At 40.2% G+C, this 20,900-nt stretch overlaps 1 protein-coding gene across 4 annotated transcripts in view; it reads left to right on the top strand.

Moving 5' to 3' along the window:
* The window catches only part of ARK2N (arkadia (RNF111) N-terminal like PKA signaling regulator 2N), an 86,329-nt gene extending 65,793 nt beyond the window's left edge, over positions 1 to 20,536 (top strand). For 2 of the 4 annotated variants that reach the window (XM_047086135.1, XM_047086133.1), the window contains 3 exons: positions 8,249 to 8,375; positions 9,459 to 9,512; positions 17,046 to 20,536. In XM_047086135.1, coding sequence (XP_046942091.1) covers positions 8,249 to 8,375; positions 9,459 to 9,512; positions 17,046 to 17,235 — 371 coding nt within the window. In that variant the 3' untranslated portion in view covers positions 17,236 to 20,536. The remainder of the gene's footprint in view (positions 1 to 8,248; positions 8,376 to 9,458; positions 9,513 to 17,045) is intronic. The other 2 variants (XM_047086136.1, XM_047086134.1) reach the window with 1 other exon arrangement.
* The last annotated feature ends 364 nt before the right edge of the window (positions 20,537 to 20,900 follow it).

Below are 20,900 nucleotides of genomic sequence, written 5' to 3'. Positions count from 1 at the left end.
TTAAGAGGCTGTTGTCATCCGGTATGTAATAATTTCCTTTAATGTGCTGCAAATCAGTTCAGGACTGGTTCTTCCTCAGTAGATTTGTGATTTAAAAAATAACTACATTGGGGTGCCTTGGTGGCTCAGTTGGTTGAGAGTCTGAATCTTGATTTCGGCTCCGGTCATGATCCCACGGTCATGGGATCAGGCTCCGTGCTGAGTGTGGAGCCTGCTTAAGATATTCCCTCTCCCTTCTCCCCCCTTCTCCCTTCTCTCTTCTCCCTTCTCTCTTCTCCCTTCTCTCTTCTCCCTTCTCTCTCCTCCCTTCTCCTCCCTTCTCTTCCCCTCTCCCTCCTTCTCCCCCCTTCTCCCTTCTCCTCCCTTCTCCTCACTTCTCCCTCCTCCCTCCCCCCCTCACCCTCCCCACTTATGTGTGCACACTTTCTCTAAAAAATAAAAAGAAAAAGTAAAATGATTTGTCCTTAAGAAAAAAGTAGCTACATTATTTCTTTGAAGACAAAAAGAAAAAAAATGTTTGCCATGATGATTTAGTTACTTTTTTATGCTGTTTCTTTTTGACTTGTGTGTTGAAAAGGTCTGTAGTGGGAGGACGAAAATTTAGAATTTTCTTATAGAGTACATGAAGTTATCTTTCCAAAGAGCCACACAGGCAAAGAGCTGCATAGAGAGGGCCTCCTGCCCCAATAAAATATAAGTCCTGTGATTTACTTTCAGTTTAATATATGGTAATTGTGGTATTTACACTTTCTCTACAGGGCTTATTCTTATCCTGAAACAGGAAAGATTAATTGCCATTGACAGTTTGAGAACTCCATAGCATCTTTGAGACTCACTTTTGTGTATGCTTTGGCCATTGCTCTGTCATTGGATTCCTATGAGGTCACGAGTTGGAGGGATGACAGTGGAGGATGGCCCAGGGGCCAGAGAACTAAGCCCTGCACAGGAGCTCCCAGAGGAATGTATGGCATTCTGAAGAGTGTTACGCTGAGAGAAAAGGACTAATAGTCCTGGGTCTGAAATAGAAAGAAGAGGGGATGTATTCCTGGCCGTTGGAGAAAGCCTTGGTGTCTCTTGTAGAGCATGGCATCCCATAGACTTGGTGGGGTCTCAGCTGACTTGTTATCTGAATGGCACATTTTATCTAATGGCTCTGACAGGAAATGTGGCACAACTCTCACACCATTAGTCTAGAGTTAATACTCACCAAGAAATTTGTATTTAGTCCCTATCACTTTCCTCAGTATCCCTTATTTTATTTGATACTGATTTAAAAAAAATATTTTTTTTGTTTATTATTGAAAAACAGAGACAGAGCATGAGCAGGAGAGGGGCAGAGAGAAGGGGAGACACAGAATCTGAAGCAGGCTTCAGGCTCTGAGCATCAGCACAGAGCCTGATGCGGGGCTCGAACTCAAAAACCGCGAGATCCTGACCTGAGCCGAAGCCGGATGCTTAATCAACTGAGCCACCCAGGAGCTCCTATTTGATACCGATTTTTAGACTAAGCAGTAAAGATACTGGTTATCAGAGAACCTGATTTTAAGTGATCAATTTTAGAACATCACACAAGTTCTGTAAATACCAGCAAGGTTGGATTACAATTTTTATGGCCCAGATTGCACCGCCAGAATGATTTGAATTGCTCTAATGTGAAGTCAGTATGTAAATTACTAGTTTCTAGATCCATAATGAATGAATAAAGTTAGAAGAATCTTAAATATTGGTGACAGTTACCTTGTTTTTCTTAAGATATTGTAATAAAATTGTGAGCAAAAGTAGCATAGTAATTTTCATTTCTTCCCCTTTCTTTAAAAAAGAGTGATGATATTTCTAGATCTGAAATGAGGTTCTGTAGGTGATATGGTTATAATAATGAGGGACCTAATCAGTGAAGACCGGTTATTTAGAAATACTGATGACTGGGGCAGAACATTTCACAAGTTGGAATCATAAATTAAAATTGCGGGCTACCCTCAGATTAAAAAAAATTAAAAAAGAACTATGGAGATAGAACTGGGCACAGAGGCACTAAGAACTAATTCTGTCGTATTCTTGTCGTGTTTTCTTAATTACTGTTGAAAAGATTTGGGTAATCAAATATAACTATATTTTAGTTACAATTATAGTAATAACTATAGTTATAGAAACCATGTCTCCCACAACCTGCTTTTTTAGTTTGGTTTAATTCAGTTATCTTGTTTATTTTGGGGATGGTAAGGGCTGAGCCCTTTGCTGTGAGTCTACCACAGGGAGGTTTGTTTTGTGTGTTTTTTTAAAGTTTGTTTATTTTTGAGAGAGAGAGACAGAGTACAAGCGGGAGAGGGGCAGAGAGAGAGAGAGAGAGAGAGAGAGATGCAGAATCCCAAGCAGGATCCAGGCTCTGAGCTGTCAGCACAGAGCCTAATGCAGGGCTCAAACCCACAAACTGCAAGATCATGGCCTGAGCCGAAGTTGGACGCTTATCCAACTGAGCCACCCAGGTGCCCCTACTACAGAGAGTTTTATTTTTAAAAAAAAATTTTTTTTAACATTTATTTATTTTTTTTGAGGCAGAGAGAGACAGTGCATGAACAGGGGAGGAGCAGAGAGAGAGGGAGATACAGAATCTGAAACAGGCTCCAGGCTCTGAGCTGTCAGCACAGAGCCCGACGCGGGGCTCGAACTCACGGACCATGAGATCATGACCTGAGCCGAAGTTGGACGCTTAACCGACCAAGCCACCCAGGCGCCCCTACAGGGAGTTTTAAGTGCCTCTTGGGGCTCAGCTGCTTAGAGAGTAGGCATGGAGAATTTTGGAGTGGTTGTCCACATAAATAATGAGCACTCATATAAGAATAAGGAATCATGATAGCGGGACATAAAATAGAGACTAAGTGAGGTGCCAGTAATGTTTCATGGATGAGTGAAACCGTCCTGGAGTTGGTATTTGGCAGTCAAGGGAAGTGCCCTGGGAGATAGGGGCTGCTGGTGTTAGTACATGAGGATGGACAACAGGATTTGTCAGTGATTCTGGTCCTGAAAGTCAGGTGTAGGAGCAGCTACCTAGCAGCAGTCAGGCTAGGTGGCATTTTCAGGAGTTCAGTTTCCACAGGGGAGGTGAAAGGAAAAGCTCAGTGCAGTTTTCCATGGAGCTGACATTCCAGAGGGCAGTAGAAAGGTTGTAGGAAGGTAAGTAGTGGGTGGCTGGATGGAGCAAGGGAGAGTAGCAGCCGAGTAGAGGACCAGACTGGAGAGCAATGGATGGGTCCCAGAGGCTTGTGTTTGTGGGTAGCCAAGAGGGTTGAATTATGGTGTTTACTTCCCCTAACCACTGGTTTTCCTCCTATTCTTGCTCTTGCTTTCTCCTTTTCCACGGGGGCCTCTTCTGTCCTCTCATGCTGTTACTTCCTTTGCACTGCTCTTCTGCCTCACTGACCTGCCACCAGGTCCTTTGCCAGCCCCCTGCTGGCTTCACTTCTTACCCACTCTAGCATGTTTAAGCTCACCTCTCCTTCGCCAGTTCCCCAGCCTTCCTGGTGTACCCAGCTGGCAAAGTCAGATCCCTGTACGCACACTTGGAGCCTGTGTCACGCTGCTTAACGTAGCTGGAAGAAAATCACATAGCTGCAGAGCTGAGGGTTGAGTTTAACTTCCTAATCTGCAGCCTGCTCTCAGTGCTGCCCAGCAGATCCTGTCTTTCCTTAGGCAGTTCTTTCTTCATAGTGTTCCTTCACTTTTCTGAACCCCCACCCTGCTACCCTACCCATACCTGTGCTCTGCACATGGCCTTCCCACATTCTTCACAGATGCAGATTGCCTCAGCCTTCTGCCATCACATCTGTTTGTTCTCTGCCTTTCCCCCCCAAATTTGGCCAGGTCTCTCCCATCTTTTAAGATTATTCATACACATGCATTCCCCTCCCTCAAACGCATTTTTTTCTTTCTCAGTACTATCCTGTTGCCTTTTCTTTCATAGCATAACTGTTTAAATGTGTCTGCTCTTCCTGACTTTGCATTATCATTCAGCTTGCCTTGCCACATTGGCTTTATACCTATCGCTCCTGAGGCTCTTCTTGCCAAGGTATATGTGTAGTCATCTCACTACTGATTCTAGTGGACTCTACTTAGTCCCTCTTCTCACTGAACCTCTCTGTTGGGCATTGATAAGCACTTCTTCCTAGAAATGATCATTCCATGGTGTCCTGGCTTCACATCTTAAGGTTTTCTTACTACCTCTCACTTAACCTGGTGAGCTCCCCTTCATGCGCCCACCCTTAATTATTGGTGTTCGTCAGCATTCTGCTCTAGGCCCTCTTCGTTCCTCTTGTTAACTTTTACCTTCCCAGCTGTTGCTGAGGACTCTTTATTTCTCCCTCGAGCTCTGACATGAGTTTTTAGAACAGTACCTCCAGCTGCCCCGTGGACATCTCAGAAGCATGTCCTTATCACGTCCTAAGCAACCATCCTCAGCTGTTCATTGGTGCACCAAAGGGCACTGTTACTCTATCTGGTTACCTAAATCAGAAACCTAGCCATCATTTTTTACTTTGAATTGCCCACCATTACTAACTGTCTGTGTATACACGCACACAGACTGTTCCCCATTTTGTTTCTTTTCTAGTTCAGCCATAGTCCTTTCTCATCCAGGATAGCAGTCTAACTGGTTTTCTTGCCTCTAATATTCCCTGCTTTGATATTAGTTCCATTTCTACACGCCAAAAAGCAATTTTTAAAAATGGAAAATCAGATCATGTCAGTGCTTAAATTCTTCAGTGGTTTCCTACTTCTCAAGGTCAAGTTCCAGACTTCTTACTATGATCTGAACTCTGTTGACTTTGCCAGCCTTGTTTCCCATTACTGCTTTTACTATATTATTACCCCACATCTCACTGAACTTTTATACCCTAAAGGGCAACACAGTGTTCCGTATTGCTACTTCCTCTCATCTGTGCCTACTGTTTCCTGAGAGCTCTGTGTCTTTGATTATTCTTAAGTCTGGGAAATTTCCCTTTTCTATGTCTTTTTTATTTTTTTGAAAATGTTTGTTTAGGGGCGCCTGGGTGGCTCAGTCGGTTAAGCGTCCGACTTCGGCTCAGGTCACAATCTCACGGTCCGTGGGTTCGAGCCCCGCGTCGGGCTCTGTGCTGACAGCTCAGAGCGTGGAGCCTGTTTGGGATTCTGTGTCTCCCTCTCTCTCTCTGCTCCTCCCCCCGTTCATGCTCTGTCTCTCTCTGTGTCAAAAATAAATAAACATTAAAAAAAAAAAAAAAGCATTGAAAATGTTTGTTTGAGAGAGGGAGGGAGGGTGAGTGGGGGCAGGGCAGAGAGAGAGGGAAAGAGAATCCCAAGAAGGCTTCACACTGTTAGTGCAGAGCCTAATGCTGGACTCAAACCCATGAACCATGAGATCATGACCTGAGCTGAAATCAAGAGTCAGACCCCTAATTGACTGAGCCACGCAGGTACTCCCTCCCTTTTCCATATCTTTAAATTGCTCTCTGAGCAATTTTCTTTTTTTTTCTTTTTATTTTTTAAACTTTTTTTAAAAGTTTATTTATTTTGAGAGTGAAAGTGAGCAGGGGAGAGGCAGAGAGAGAGGGAGAGAGAGAATCCTAAGCAGGCTGTGCACTGTCAGCATGGAGCCCGATGCGGGGTGCAAACTCACAAACTGTGAGATTATGACCTGAGCCAAAATCAAGAGATGGACACTTAACAGACTGAGCCATCCCCTTTTACTTTGAGAGAGAGAGAGAGAGAGAGAGAGAGAGAGAGAGAGAACGAGCTGCAGAGGGAGAGAATCTCAGGCTCCATGCTCGGTGCAGAGTCTAAAGCGGGGTTCGATCCCACGACCCTGGGATCATGACCTGAGCTGAAATCAAGAGTTGGACATTGAACCAACTGAGCCCCCCAGACCCCCCAGCAATTTTCAAGCCATAGTATAAGGTACTGCTTTTTCGAATCCCCAAGTATATCGTGAGCTCGTTGAGTTGAGCATAGGCACTGCACCTCCTGTCTTTGATCTCTATAGTATTCTTAGCACCTAGTACATAGCATGTCATAAATAAGTACTTATTGTAGGAACAAATAGAAGAAGCAAATTGTTATAGTTGCACAAAGCAAGGCTGCTGAAAAGATTGAATATGGACAAGTTGAAGGTTTGAAAAAAGAGACTATCAATTTGTATTCTTTCCTAGAAGTGTAGTAGGAATAGTGTATATGATGATAGTTCTAACTTCAACGTTGAACTAGAAATTAGACAAAAGACTTGGCCACAAACAAGGTATTGGCATCAGAGCAAGAATCTGAGTTTACCAAATCAAGGTTTAGCCATACTTCATTTAAGCAACCAATCCAGATTTTAACAAAACTGGGCTTTATCTGGTGAATGCCACCTTTCATTTGCTTGTGACGTTCAAAGATATTTACCCACTGCCAGTGTGTAGAATCCTATTTAGGCTATTCGTTAATACAGAAAGTTTAACAAGCCCTTGCAAACTGTAATATAATCTCAATTACCTGTTGTATCTGGAAGCCATTTTAAGCTTTTTAGTCTTTTTTCTCATCAGTGTCATGTTCAGTTGAAGAAAAAAGTAAAAGTAATATTAAAGAATTGTAAAAAAGACCCACAGTCCAAGTCAAGCTTGATTGCTTTTTACAACTTTCACCCAGCACCAAAATATTTTTAAAGTGTTGTACGTGACACTTTCTGTGTTATGCATATGTTTCCCCAAGTTTCTACATAGACTGTAGTCACTATCTTTGGACCTCATAACATTTTGCTTATTTAAAGTTTTTTCCCTTGGACTAAATTAAATTCTCAGAGATGGGATTACAAGGTCAGAGGGTATAGAAATTGTAAGACTTTTGCTTTGTGACTGTGTATCATTTTCCAAGAGAGTTATACTAAAAGTTCGCAGGAGTATGGAAGTACAAGGTTTCTCAGTGACCTTGAAACATTGGTATGAATGATGTGAAGGTGATGGAGGAAGAAGGGAGAGTTGTATGTGTAAAATCTTACTGATACGTGCTTCGTTTATATGAAGTGTCACCAAGGATTTTTTTTTTTTAAATATGGAGGAACAGTATTGTATCAGATGATAATATATTTAAATAAAAACACCCTTTAAAGAGTAATTGAAAATTTGTGCCTGTTGCAACTTGGTTTATTTCATGTTGACTCCTAGATATTCTATTTCATAAAGGTCAGAACATTTAAGAGCTGGATACATAAGCTGAACTATTTTAACTCTTGTTAGAATTGTTTATATGGCTGTGTACTTTGATGTTATGCTCTTAGCCTTTGTTGAGAGAGAGTTCTGTGAAGCTCATGTTTTCTGTGAGTTGGGAGAATGTTATATTCTACCGTGTAATAGATGCTTTGTGAAGCCCCTTGTGGAAAAGTTCTTATATGTCCCACTGCCACAAATTGTCATGCTTTTTCAGAATATGTGGTCTCTTTCTAATAAGAGCTGTCAGCAATGTACAGGTTATGTTTTAGTTGCTCAGAACAAAAATTGTGATCTGCCTCTAGCCTTTTCTTTTAGATGTGGTTTTGGGTCAGATTTTGTCAATTCTACATTCCTTTTGAGAAAAACTGTTAAAGTTGTTTAAAAGAAGTTTGTTAAAACTTTCATAAAGCATTCCAGTGTAAATATGATATTAATGAGTACCTCTGTTATTTATTCTATTTATGCCTTTGAGCTTTTCTGCTTTAGAATTTTGTTCTGTTAAAATTTACCCTGGGGTGGGGAGGGTGGTGGTGGTGGTGGTGGTGCCTGGTTGGCTCAGTCAGAAGAGTTGTGATTCCTGATATCAGGGTCATGAGTTCAAGCCCCACAATGGTTGTGGAGCCTACTTAAAAATAAATAAATAAGTAAGTAAATAAGTAAGTAAATAAATAAATAAATAAATAAATAAATAATAAAATTTACCAGTAAGCAGTAGAGAACCTTATTGCCCTCTAGGTGGTGACAAACCTGTTATACAGGTCATTTAAAAGGAGACTAGAGTTGAATGCAAAAAGCATTACGGAATAAAATATAATAGAGTATTATCATAGTTTATATATACCTATTTACTAAAGTACTTAGTTTTTTTTCCTCCTAATGAATAGAGAATGAGAGACTTGACAGTTTCACTCTGCCAGGCTCTCATGTGGCAATTCTGTTTCTGTGATTAACCTGGATGGGAAATCTGTCAATGAGTGTTTCATGCTGCTTGTAAGAAGTCAGACTGTAGTGCTTATTTTACCCCCCTTCTCTCTCAGGTCATTTGGATCCAGGATTCCTAGCAAGTGACAAGACATCGGCTGGCAATGTACCACTCAATGAAGAAATTAACATTGCCTCTTCAGATAGTGAAGTGGAGATTGTGGGAGTTCAGGAACATGCAAGGTAGGACATTCAGTGGAGCATTCTGATATTTTAAATGTGAATTTGATTTTAACCATAAAGTGAGAAGAAAGTGGTAGTCCTCATGGCATGGCTGGCATGAATGGTGGGAGCTATCTCGTAGCTTCCTGTGGCTTGGAAAATGCTTTTTGATTAGACATGATAATGAGCTTGAGAATGTGTTGCATCTTCTATCAAGAACATCTCAACCATATATGCATGTGAAACAGAACTGATGTTTTCCTCATATTTTTAGCAAATGTCTGGATACCTTGACAGATTTTTCTCTTATGGCATAGTGTCATCCTACCTTTCCCCCTGTCATTCATATTTTCTTGCCTTTCACTTTATCTTGAAATGTGTTGGGAGCAAACAATTGGGAAATATACATCTGACATCATACCTGTATTGCTTGTTTCCTAAAGCACCTCTTCTTGTCGTTCATTAAAACCTGCGAGTTACTTTGGCCTATTCCTAACATAGTATATTTCTAGTGATGTTCATGTGACTCAGGCAGTCCTATTTTTAGGATTAAAAGCCACAAGACATCAAATTTGTCTAGAGTTATGAAAATAACTTTTGAAGTTTGTCATTCTTTAAGATAAGGGTGAGCAAACTATAGCCCACTGGTCTGCTGCCTGTTTTTATATGGACCTTGTGCTAAGACTAGTTTACTTTTTAATTAAAAAAAAAAATTTTTTTTTTTTTTAGTATTTAATATTTTGAGAGAGAGACAGAGTGTGAGCAGGGGAGGGGCAGAGAGAGGGAGACACAGAATCCGAAGCAGGCTCCAGGCTCTGAGCTGCCAGCACAGAGCCTGAAGGCAGGGCTCAAACTCATGAACTGCAAGATCATGACCTGAGCTGGAGTCAGATGCTTAACCCACTGAGCCACCCAGGCGCCCCTAGTTTACATTGTGAAATGGTTGAGGGGGGACGGGATCAAAAGAAGAATGATGTTTTATGACTTGTGGAAGTTTTATGAAATTCACGTAAATACAGTATATTTATCCATAAATAAAATTTTATTGGGATGGAGCCATGCTTGTTCATTTACGTATTGTTTGTGGCTGCTGTTGCATTCCAGTGGCAGAGTTGAGAAGAAGTTTCAACAGACACCTGATAGCCCTCAAAGCCTAAGGTAATTAACTGTCTAGCCCCATGTAGAAAAACATTTGCTGATTCTTGCTTTAGATAGTGTTCCTAAGAATTGGTTATAGTCCTCTCAGAGGTATTCCTGAGGAACATTTCACACACACACACACACACACACACACACACACACACACACACACACACTTATATAGAAAACAAAAATTTAGACTCCAGAAAATCTGTGTTCTATATAGCAAACAACTTTTCTTCTATGCTGCAAGAGTTAAGTTGTGATTTCTTTCCTGATTTCCCCAAGTAGATACATATATCTACACATTATCTACATTACCTGGCTCTTAGATCTGGTTTTACTCTTTGGTTAGAAAGGAAAACATTCACCAGCATTTCTTCTGTTGTTTATGTAGAAAGTGAACTTAGCAGGAGAGAGCGCAGGCAAAATACACATGCGTATAAATCGAAGGTACCTTTGTCTTAGAACTGATTCTCCTTTCTGAGAGCATTTTTCAGGTCATACCTGTTGGGACTTTAAGGTTGTAGAATTATGTCATAGTTTAACATGTCTTCTCCCCAAAAGCGGCCAGTTCACTTTATCAGACCTAACCACTTCCATCTTCTGTCCTGTGTTTATGCCAGAAGTATTCCTGCATAGCTGCTTCCTTTTTTCTTTCCTGTGTTTAATGATTATTTCCCCTTTTCTGGTGGGAAAGAATTTTCGTTCTTCTGTCTTTCCTTAATCTCATTCTTTTTCCTTTTTTTTTTCTGCCTTAATCAAGTACTGTTTCCTGTTCTCTCTTTTTTTTAATCTGTTCCTTTCATGTTGACTTACCTCTTTAGATGAAAGGTTTTTTCCTTTAGCATGTGTTTGCCATTATTTATTTCACCATTGTTCCTTGCAATAAAGAAGACATGAGTATCCTTTTATTCCCTACTGTAAACCTTACCTTGCCTATTAACAGATTGATACAGGTAAATTATCTTCAGTTTGCACATTATCCATTCACCAATTTTGTCTTGAGTTACATTTCAAATTTTAATTCACTGTTAGTCATGTGTTCCTACTGAAGTAGCAAAGAGTGGGTAATAACCTGTGTTGCTTATTACTTAATCTCTTTCTCTCTCGAAACATGTTACTTGGTTCAGTTCTCTATTAACTTATATCAAGTCTCCCTTCTTTACTGTTTACTTGTGCCTACAAATGTTACAGAGTGAGCCACCCTTCTTCTTGGCTTCTTTGTTCAACTTTTCTTCCATCATGAACTCCTTAGCTTCTTTTTTTCTACCAATATTTTTGGTATCCAGAGTTAAAATTATCATTATATTTCTCTTAAAACTCAGAAATTTAAATTTTAAGTTCCTACCCACTCCCAACACACACACACACACACACACACACACACACACACACACACACTTTGTCTAGTACACCCTTCTCCATACTTATTAGGTCTTTTATCCAGATTGTCATTTTACTCTATAGATATGTTTGTTTCACTCTTGAACTAAGTCAAGTGGCTGACTACATTTTAAATAACATACAGTACATAACATTACTTTCAAGGACTTTTTCCTCACAGGCTCTGAAGCATAAAGATGTATTCTGATACTTTGGTTTGAATCCTGTGGAAATACAGTCTTAGAGGTGACAAATGTATTATGAAATCTCAGTGGTGGTTAATGCTGCCCATACAATAGAATGTTGGCGTTGAGAAGTTTCGTTAGAGTACTTTGAGCTGACGCTTGTGTCATTCTGAGAGGGTCTTTTATTTTGTCTTCGGGTTGAGGACTGAATAGAGTCTTACTGGCTCTTTTGTGTCTTTCTGAACATTTTCTAGCACTTTCTTTAGAGGAAGCATGATAATCTTCCAAATAATTGAGATTAAAAGCTGAGGAGCAGGTGGGGGGAGAAGTTTTCTTGTTGGTTGCTTCAGAGTTACTCTTTTGGCTGCCTGTATCTCATCTGGAATTTATTTCTTTTACAGGTCTAGGGTTGCAGTTATGAAGTATTGATGGGCTTCTGGCAGGGTTATCGCTTGGAAAAAGGTTTTAGGTTTTGATCCACATCTTTTTGTTCTAATTTGATTTGCATGCATAGATGTTTTGTTTGGATTTAGTTGTCCTGTTCTTATTTTTTCTTTTTGGTATTCTACCTTGTTGTGGGCTGAGAGTTTTCAAAAACTCAGAATTGGTTCTTGAGCTTTTCTCTTTGGGAATGCTCTGATTTGCATTGCATTGCCGTTTTTCCTTATTGGAAGAATTTTGTTTGACATTGCACTCAGTAATTTTAGTTACAGTGTGTCTTTTTTTTTTTTTAAGTTTTTCTTTTCTTGCATGTTAATATCTTTACCTGTTCTTTTAATTTAGATTTGATATGTTCCTTTAGCTTCTGTGTTTCTTCTAATCATAGACTAGAAAGCATGCCTTCTGAACTAATGGTTTGAATGCATCTTTTATGGCTGCCTTGTATTGTTGTAATTAACTCGCTGTGTTACCTAAATGTTATCATTTCTAGGAGTTAATTTTTGGACAGTCCAGTTTCACAAGATGTTCTTTGCAAATTATAGAGACTTTTACAGCACCTCTAGCTCCTCTGTGCCCACATAATTTTGCCAGAACTTTTAATTTGTGGCCCTCATGCCGATACTTTTCTTTTTCCTTTTTCCTTTTCTTCTACCAGCTTCATTGGTAATTGCCCTAGGAAGATAAATGGATATAGCACAGATCTTTCTGTTATGGAACTGTTAGAACAGTTTCTTTGATACCCGTCCTCTGAGGCTTTTGGGAATAATAAGATCCTAACCTCACTCACTGTAGTCTTTGGTCCTGTGTTCATTTGTCTTAATGTTGGTTCATCCCACAACAGAAGAGTTGATGCTAGAAGTGTACTGCATTTAAGACGGATTGCTTCCTAGAACTAATTGTAAACATTAACCCTAAAAAAGCAGGGGAGGCAGACAGGCATTTCTCGGAAGCCATGAAGATTCACTTCATCTTTAGCTAGGAAAAATAAGTAGGAATGTTATCTAAGAGGTCACGTTCAGGCTCTGTAAATGAGAGCAAAAATGATTAATATTTAATGTTGTTTTCGTAGGATAGTAAATGAACTGTATTAAAGCTGACCATGAGAGCCTGCCCTCTTTCTCTGTTTTTTCTTTTCCACTGTGAAGTCTCTCCTTTATTGGTTTCAGTATATGAAGAGCAGGAAATTATTCTATCAAAACTTACTGTTTATAAAGTAGGTTTTTTGGGGGGAAGTGAGTCCTAAGCATTTTCTTGAATATAGGACTCAAAATATGACTCTAGATTATGTTTTGTACCTATTGTCAATCATATGCAGATTAAATGCTTTGTGAAAACAAAGCCTGTATCTACACTAGAATTAGTTTGGATGAATTAAAAAAACAGCTGAGTATGGGACTCCTGCGTGGCTCAGTGGGTTAAGCATTCAACTTTTTATTTCTGCCTGGGTCATGATCTCACAGTTCATGGGGTTGAGCTCTGCATTGGGCTCTGCACTGATAGCGTGGATCTTGCTTGGGTTTCTCTCTCCCTCCCCTTCTCTCTGCCCCTCTCCCGCTTGTTCGCTCACTGTCTCTCAAAATAAACAAACAAACTTAAAAACAGCTGAGTATGTTCCCACTCCGTGTCTTTCATCATACAGGGAAAGGGTATGTGTTAATACCTGAAACTGTATATTTTATGTGCATAGATTAACAAAATTTTGAGTCTCTCACTTCTGTTTTTATAGGGCATCTCTGTAGGGCTTATAACAATTGTTCTGGTCCCTTTTCCTCCTGAAACCTTTCCCTATCTGGTATAAGTTGATCTATAATGTACACTGTCTTATAAAATAGTTGAAATGTTTCTCCAGCACTCTTTGTTTACCAGCATGAGTCCTTTTGCTGTGTATTTAAAAAGGGAATGTGTTAAAAGCCTTGTTCTGGCCTCATCCATCTCTTAGCTACCATTTTATTTAAGATGATTGAGGTCATTAAATCATAAAAAATTTTTTGAGTGTTTTATTGACTTTAACACACTTAGAAAAGTCATAAATGTACACTTTAGTTTTTACAAACTGCCCATACTCCGGTAACTAGCACTCTGATCAAGAAACAGAAGTCTCGGGGTACGTAGGTGTTTCAGTCAACTGACTGAAGCAGCTAACTGACTGAAGCTAACTGACTGAAGCAGCTAACTCTTGATTTCTGCTCAGGTCATGATCTCACGGTTCGTGAGTTCGAGTCCCGCATGGGGGTCTGTGCTCAGGGCAGAGCCTGCTTGGGATCATCTGTCTCCCTCTTTCTGCCCCTCCTACCCCACTTCCCCACTTGTGCTTGCTGTCTGGCTTGCTTGCTCTCTCTCAAAACAAAACAACACAACAAAAACAAAAAACAGAAGTCCCTCTTGCACCACCTTCTTGTCAGAGCCTTCCCACCACTGCACCCCGTGACTTCTAAAAGGAGAGTTTTGCCTGTATTCTTAAAAATTTTAGGGGCGCCTGGGTGGCGCAGTCGGTTAAGCGTCCGACTTCAGCCAGGTCACGATCTCGCGGTCCGTGAGTTCGAGCCCCGCGTCAGGCTCTGGGCTGATGGCTCGGAGCCTGGAGCCTGTTTCCGATTCTGTGTCTCCCTCTCTCTCTGCCCCTCCCCCGTTCATGCTCTGTCTCTCTCTGTCCCAAAAATAAAATAAAAATAAACGTTGAAAAAAAAATTTTAAACTCAATGATAACCTTGGAAGTCTTCTTAGAATACTTTCGTATTCCTGATAGATGTCCCAGCACTTGCTTGAAAGCGTAAAAGGAAGTTGATTCCATTTGATAGTAGTTGTAATTGTTGCATAGTCGTGATCACCTAAAGCTTCCCTCTGTAAACTGATTGATGGTTGTTAGTCTGCTCTTGAGATCTCTGTACAAGATGGAGTAGCCACCTTCTTCCATGGCGATTCTCCCTTCTTTGGGAATTGACCTTCTAGTTACAGTTAAATAGGAGCCAGGAGAACTTTTGACTAAAGATGGAATCATCACATTCTCCAGAGAATCTAAAATTTTGAAATAAGAGAAACAGATTGAGAGGTTGGGGCTTGAGTCCAGTGAATGAGGCCTAGTTATCCCATCATTCTTAGGTTCTTTGAGGTCCTCAAGTGTCTTTCCAACAAATTCTGTTTTTTACTTAAAGTAGTCCAGTACTTAAAGTAGTTTCCAGTAACTGGAATCATTTGTAACATAACTACAGAAGTGATCCAATTTAGATAGTTGAAGTGCCTCATCTCCTTATTCTGCCTCTATCCATCATTCCTCAGTAGTAAATAGTGGCTCTACACCTCTCACTCGTGTATAGTATCAGTACCTTCTAGAATCTGCTTTGCTGTAATGACTCCCAGGGGCTAAGCAGTGCTCCTTACAACCAGACACAGTACAGTACTTCAGCTGTAGTCTGAGGACGGCATAGTTACTTAGTGGAAAATAAACTCCCTGCCGGAGACCTCGTTTTGTTTGGGTTCTGTGCTTACCTTGCTTCAGACCCTGGACAGTTGCCTTTTGGCCTTGGTTTTCTCTTCTGTAAAATGAGCAGATTGGCTCAGATCCCTTTTAAAGTCAATCCCTTGTATGATTACTTAGGGAGCAGTGTAGAGTAACAGTTGGAACTAAATACCTCTTTTATTTCAGAAGTATTTCTAGGAATTCTGCCAAAGATGACATCGATTCTCTCTGTAGTCATTCATTCTCTGAATTCTACTAAATTTCTAGCTACGATTACTTTAATTAGTACTTGTACAGATGAGCTTTTGAATTATTGAAGAACTTTATATTTTTAAGTCGTTAATTGGGCCTATCTTTGCACTCTGCTGACTCTCACTGTGTTTTGCCTTACCTAACTTAACATACACATTTGTGAAGTGACAGCGTGATGTTGTGAAAAGCATTGGACTCCACATCAGACCTGGCTTGAAGCTCCTTGGCCCACCACTTACATGCAGTGTGACCCTGGGCAAATCATGTAACCGCTTTAACCCTCCATTTTGCTTTCGATTGAGTATGGATAGTAACTTCCACATCTACCTCATAGGTCTGTTGAGATTGTCCAGTGAGGTGAGACTGCTTAAGAAACAGTATTCTAGTGCCATCAGTCATCAAAACTGTTTCTGTAAACATTGAATGGACTCCTTTGGCTGACATTCTTCCGTGATTACATGATCACTTCCATCTGAGTGTACTTAATGCGTTGGACAGATCTGGATTAGCCTTTGGACTTTATGTCTCCTATTTTAATGCTTTTCACTGGCTAATCTTTGAAAACATAGTAGCCTCTGGGCTAGTAGCTGCTTAGCCCATTCTCAACAGATGATGGGCCTCTGGTACGGTAACAAATCTACCTTCTGCCCCCTGCTCTGCTCTGGCCCTGAGGGATCTGTTTTTCGGCACCTCACTCGGTAAGGGAGTAGTTTTCAAGCTACCTTTGTAAGAACAGGACCTCTTTCCAGGAGCTTAGGGGTCCTAGGGCAGTTCTGCAGCTAAAATTTGTCCATTGTTACCCTAATGTTCTTTTGAACCTGGCAGTGCAGGTAGCAGTGTATCAAAGCTGGAATTCTCAAGTGACCCAGCATCGCTTATTGTACACAGGTTGTTAAACAGCTGTTCAACATCCACTGTAGTAGTTAATGTGACTAGAATCCTGCCAGCTGTCACTTCTTACATATATTACATAGGGATGTGATGGATGTGAGAACAAAAGTAGCAATGATAGCTTGAGTGCCTGCCTTCCTCTCATCTGAATCCAGTTACTCAGTGATTCATCCTGGAGGCTCAGTTTTATCATTTGACTGGAATGTGGAATTCATTATGTCAGTGTTTCGAAACCTTTTTCTTCCAGTGAACTTTTGGTGAGATTTATCACCAAGGCAGTTCTGTCCCTCTGATGAAGCACTTTTAAAGAACCTTAACTGAGTACTTCAACCTTGCTACTTTCACTGAACTAAAGCACGTAAGCACTTCAGATGAATGAGCCAAGTGTTCTGTTGTGACCTTCAGGATAAGGAAAATTGATCCTTTATGCATGACCTAGTACTTACAGACTTCTAGAAATCCAATCTGTAAAAGAGTATTACTATTACTGTCTTTGAAGGTATTCTTCCCAGTATGGCATAGGACTTATTTTAAAACAGCTTGTACTTACATTTCTTACCATGTCGTTTGGTTAGATTAAGATTGTTTGGGTATCCCAGTTTTGCTCTGGATTCGTATTCTGCCCTGTCCTGAAGACCCCAGAGGTTTAAATGTGTTCAGAGAAACATCATGTTACCTATGCATTGTCAGTAACAGATCTAGAGATAACTCAGGAGTTTCTGACACTTTTAGACTAAACTTGACAAAAGGCAAGGAGGGAGACAAATAGGAAAAAGGGAAGGATATTGGTTGGAAGTTTCACAGACTCACATTTCACAGACTCATATAGGCTTATCTTTGTGAAGGTATCATTCAGTGCTAGTGAAGCCATATTGCCTTATATTTTTCCTACAGTGGGATTAACCGTGCTTATACTTTTATTCTTCGTCTCAATTGCAGGTGTGTTCATCCTCGAGGAGGTGTGATTCAGAGTGTTTCTTCTTGGAAGCATGGTTCGGGCACGCAGTATGTCAGCACCAGGCAAACACAGTCATGGACTGCTGTGACTCCCCAGCAGACTTGGGCTTCACCTGCGGAGGTTGTTGATCTTACCTTGGATGAGGATAGCAGACGTAAATACCTACTGTAATACAATGTCACTGTGTCTCCTCTGCACTGTTCCCTTCCTTTTCCTCCTCCTCTTTGTGACATGGAAGTTCATTGTCATAGCTTCAGCCTCAGAAGCTGTTTGTGGCATTTGTATAATCCAAACTCATGGAAAATTGCCCCCCCCTTCCTTTTTTTTTTTTTTTTTTTTTAATTAAAAGAAGTCACTTAGGAAAATAACTTAGCACAGAGAAAAGAATTTCTTCTTTCCCTCAGTAGGAATAGGAGAATGATGAATTTTATTAGACAACTTAGACAACTTCATTTTACTTGGTGACTTTCAATCTTAGGAAACTCTGCCTTCCTTTTAGAATAATATTTTAACTACCAGGTGAAATGGATTTCAGTTTTTGAATCTTGTATTTATTTTTCTGTGTAATAAAATTAATATCTAGCCTTGACCACTGTCAGCCCACCCATTGGCACTCCTACCTTAGGGCATTTGCACACATTTAGTCAGGTCCTTATTGGCACCTAGTAGGGCATGTGCATTTGAAAACCTGTCCTTAAAAATAGAAGACAGAAGTATTACTTTTCTTTCAGCTTGAGTCTTCTGCCTTCTTTCCTGACTTTGCTCCTGGCTGATTTCCCACAGCACAAATAATTGATATGCCCCTTTGTGTTTATAAATACTGCTAAGGTGACTTAGTTGGTCTCCTTGTTGCAATAATTCATAATTTTTTGGAAAATGTCTCCTTTTGGGGCAGAGGCATTTCAGTTAGATACCCATGAGGTTTTCTGGGCATGTAAGGAGAGCATTGAGAGATCAGTAAGAAAATCTTTGTCCCTCAGCTTTTTTTTCCTGGTTTGTTTACATAACAGGAGAACACAGAAACCTATTACTTAAGTAGAATATGAAAAGTTGTCTTCGTCTCTAAGACTGTGGGCACTTACAAGTCTGAGAAGGCAGTGCCTTCTTTCATAGCTGGTCTCTCTGTAAAGGATGTACAACAACTGTTTTAAGTAACGCTTGAGCTGAAATAGACCTGATGCTATATTTGGGTATTTTTCTCCTCTACCATCTAAAAGTGGAAAAATCAAAATGAACCATAAGAAACCAGATGCAAAGCACATAAATGACACTGTAGGTTTTACAGTATCTAAATAAGCAAAGGGTGGTTAGGAGCTTCAGGGAATTCAGGAAATGCCAGTGTTGGAGTTTTGTGGCATTAGTTACTACCTTTTTTCCTATAACATGTTGTAGTTACTAGTGAATTCTTTTACAAGCAATACCTAGTTAGAACACTATGTACTGTGCACGGGGAGGAGTGAAGTACTATTGGCTTAGAAGACCTCATCTTTTTGTTTTTCCATGGTTTTTGTTTGCTTTTTGTTATTGTTGTTGTTTCCATATTTACCATATAACATTGCTGTAGCCCTTGCCTCCCTCCCCAAATGCCTTGGTGGCTCTTCCTTATCTTAAGAGCACGAGAAGTACCATTTTCAGTTGTCATTTAGTGGACATACTAAATGTACCAAGCGCCTGTTCTGCACATGGTACTGTGCAGGGTAGGTGTGGCGTGGCCACCGAGACAAATGGGACACCCTTGCGAGCGCATGCGGCAGAGTCTGCCTGGCTCCACCTGCCTGGCCTTTTCTCCAGTTTTTCTATAAAGACTCATTTATCCCTTTACCCTTCTTCCTGCTGCTTTAGTTATTCCATATACCTCTTCCATGGGAGTGGGTATGAGCATGTGTTCTTTGGTCTTCTCTGGTAGCATCTCATTTGATCTGGCCTCTGTTCTTCATCAACTAATATTTTTCTGCCAATCTAGTTTTAATCAGGCTTTTAAAAGATCATGAACCTCAAGTTTTAGCACCTCATATATCAGATCTCTCACATGGCCACAGTTCTAGACAAAAACCAAAGATCCAGAGGCCAGAGCTAAAAAGGACCTTCTGCAGATTCACTACTGGTGTATCCTTGGACCTTCACATTTTACTTTAGGATTAATTTATTGAATTTTACTGTTACACATTGTTTTTGACTTGAATTAAAATGCTAGACAAAGCAGAAATGTACAATTTCTGGTCTGTGTTTTCCAGGAAAATCATTGGGACAAGGATAGAGTGGATTATATGACTTGAAGTTTTTGCAGCTTATTTTTTCCCCAGTATCAGGGCAGAGCCCCATTTTAAAGAATATTTTCGCATTACCTGTTCTTATGTTAATAGTGTGTTTTGTTTGATTCCACACAGCAGGTGATTTCCCATGACACACTTTCTTTAGCCCCCAGTAGTCATCTTCTAAAGAGAATTCTTCTGGTGTGCTATATGCACAGTGGATTGGGAGCAGAGCGCTGTGGCCTTGTGTTTTTACACCAGGTTGCACTTTTCCCACACCTGCCCCTGTTTCAGCATCCTGACTACCCGACTGGTTGCCAGAGCAGCGATTTAGAAGTTAACATGCAAAAAGGGGAGAGGGAGGGATGGTAGAAACACTCAGCCTTTTTCCCCCTACAGGGTTGGGATTTTTCCACCTACTAACTGTAGAGAGACTGTTTGAGCTCTTCTTTCAATGCCAGATCCAGAAGAGTGAGGGTGTGGCTTCTGGCAAGGTATTTTACTGATAGAATTCTGTGGGAAACAAGTCCAATGACATTTGAAATTTCTTTTAAAGGAATTGTTTTTTAACTAAAGTGTTGGCATTTGGTAGCATCAGTACTTCTTTATGCTCCACAGAACATTATTCAAAGTAGTGTCTCTGCTCAAGTGGTGCACTTGGGTCACGGGTTGGATTGTGGCACCAATTTAGTTAAGCTCCTCCCTCCCCTCCCCTCCAGTGTGAAACCACAGAGCAGTAACTAGCTCTCAGGTCATCCTGGCTGCCCTAGAGCGTATACATCTACTCACCAGTAGTTGTCTTTCCATTCTGATGGAAGGGGCCAGACTGAGTGGACTCCAGGATTTATTACAGTTGAGCATTGCATAAATTCTGCTTCTATTATCATCAGTTGTGAATATGAACTGTCTGATTTTCTAACTTAGTCCATTGTTCACTGTTCCTTTTAGCAGAATAGCACCACCATAGGTAACTTCAAAATGAATTTGTTGCCTGCTTTTTATACTGTGTCACAAAGTTTTTGAAAGAGCTGGGGACACAATGTTGTCTTTTAGTTTAAACTTTTTTTTAAAATGCAACGAGCCCCCTAATCTCTGTTTTCCAGTATGTGTATGATGTGACTTCCATGTATATATAAAAATGATTGCGCCCTAACCAAACTTCCTCAGATTGTGCACTGTTTGTTTAAAATAATCACGTATTTTAGTCCATTGCTGTTGTATTTTTCATTTTATTTAAAACACTACATACTTCTTATTCTTTTAACAAATTTTAAAGGGTAGTGATCTTAAAAGAGAAATCACTGGATAACTAGGAAATATTTTTGTTATTGTTTTGTTTTGTTTTGTTTTGTTTTTTAAAGAGTACAAAGGTCATATGAAGCCTTTTGCTCCTCTTACCATGAAAATGAAATGTTAGCCATTGTATGGCTAGGAACCAATGCACTTGGTGGTTAACAGATCTGCTGTTGCTGGAGTGTGAGTGTGGACTTGATGCAGTGACGACAAATCATTGCTTAGAATTAATGTTTTAAAATGTGCAACTCTAGTTTTTAAAACAAAATTTGGTTCTTCTTTACATTCATT

This window comes from Lynx rufus, unplaced genomic scaffold (assembly GCF_022079265.1).
Source record: "Lynx rufus isolate CCGP_SWC_20201006 ecotype Redwood Valley unplaced genomic scaffold, mLynRuf1.p SCAF_20, whole genome shotgun sequence".
Classification (NCBI taxonomy): Eukaryota; Metazoa; Chordata; class Mammalia; order Carnivora; family Felidae; genus Lynx; species Lynx rufus.
This window is presented reverse-complemented; position numbering and strand designations above follow the sequence as displayed.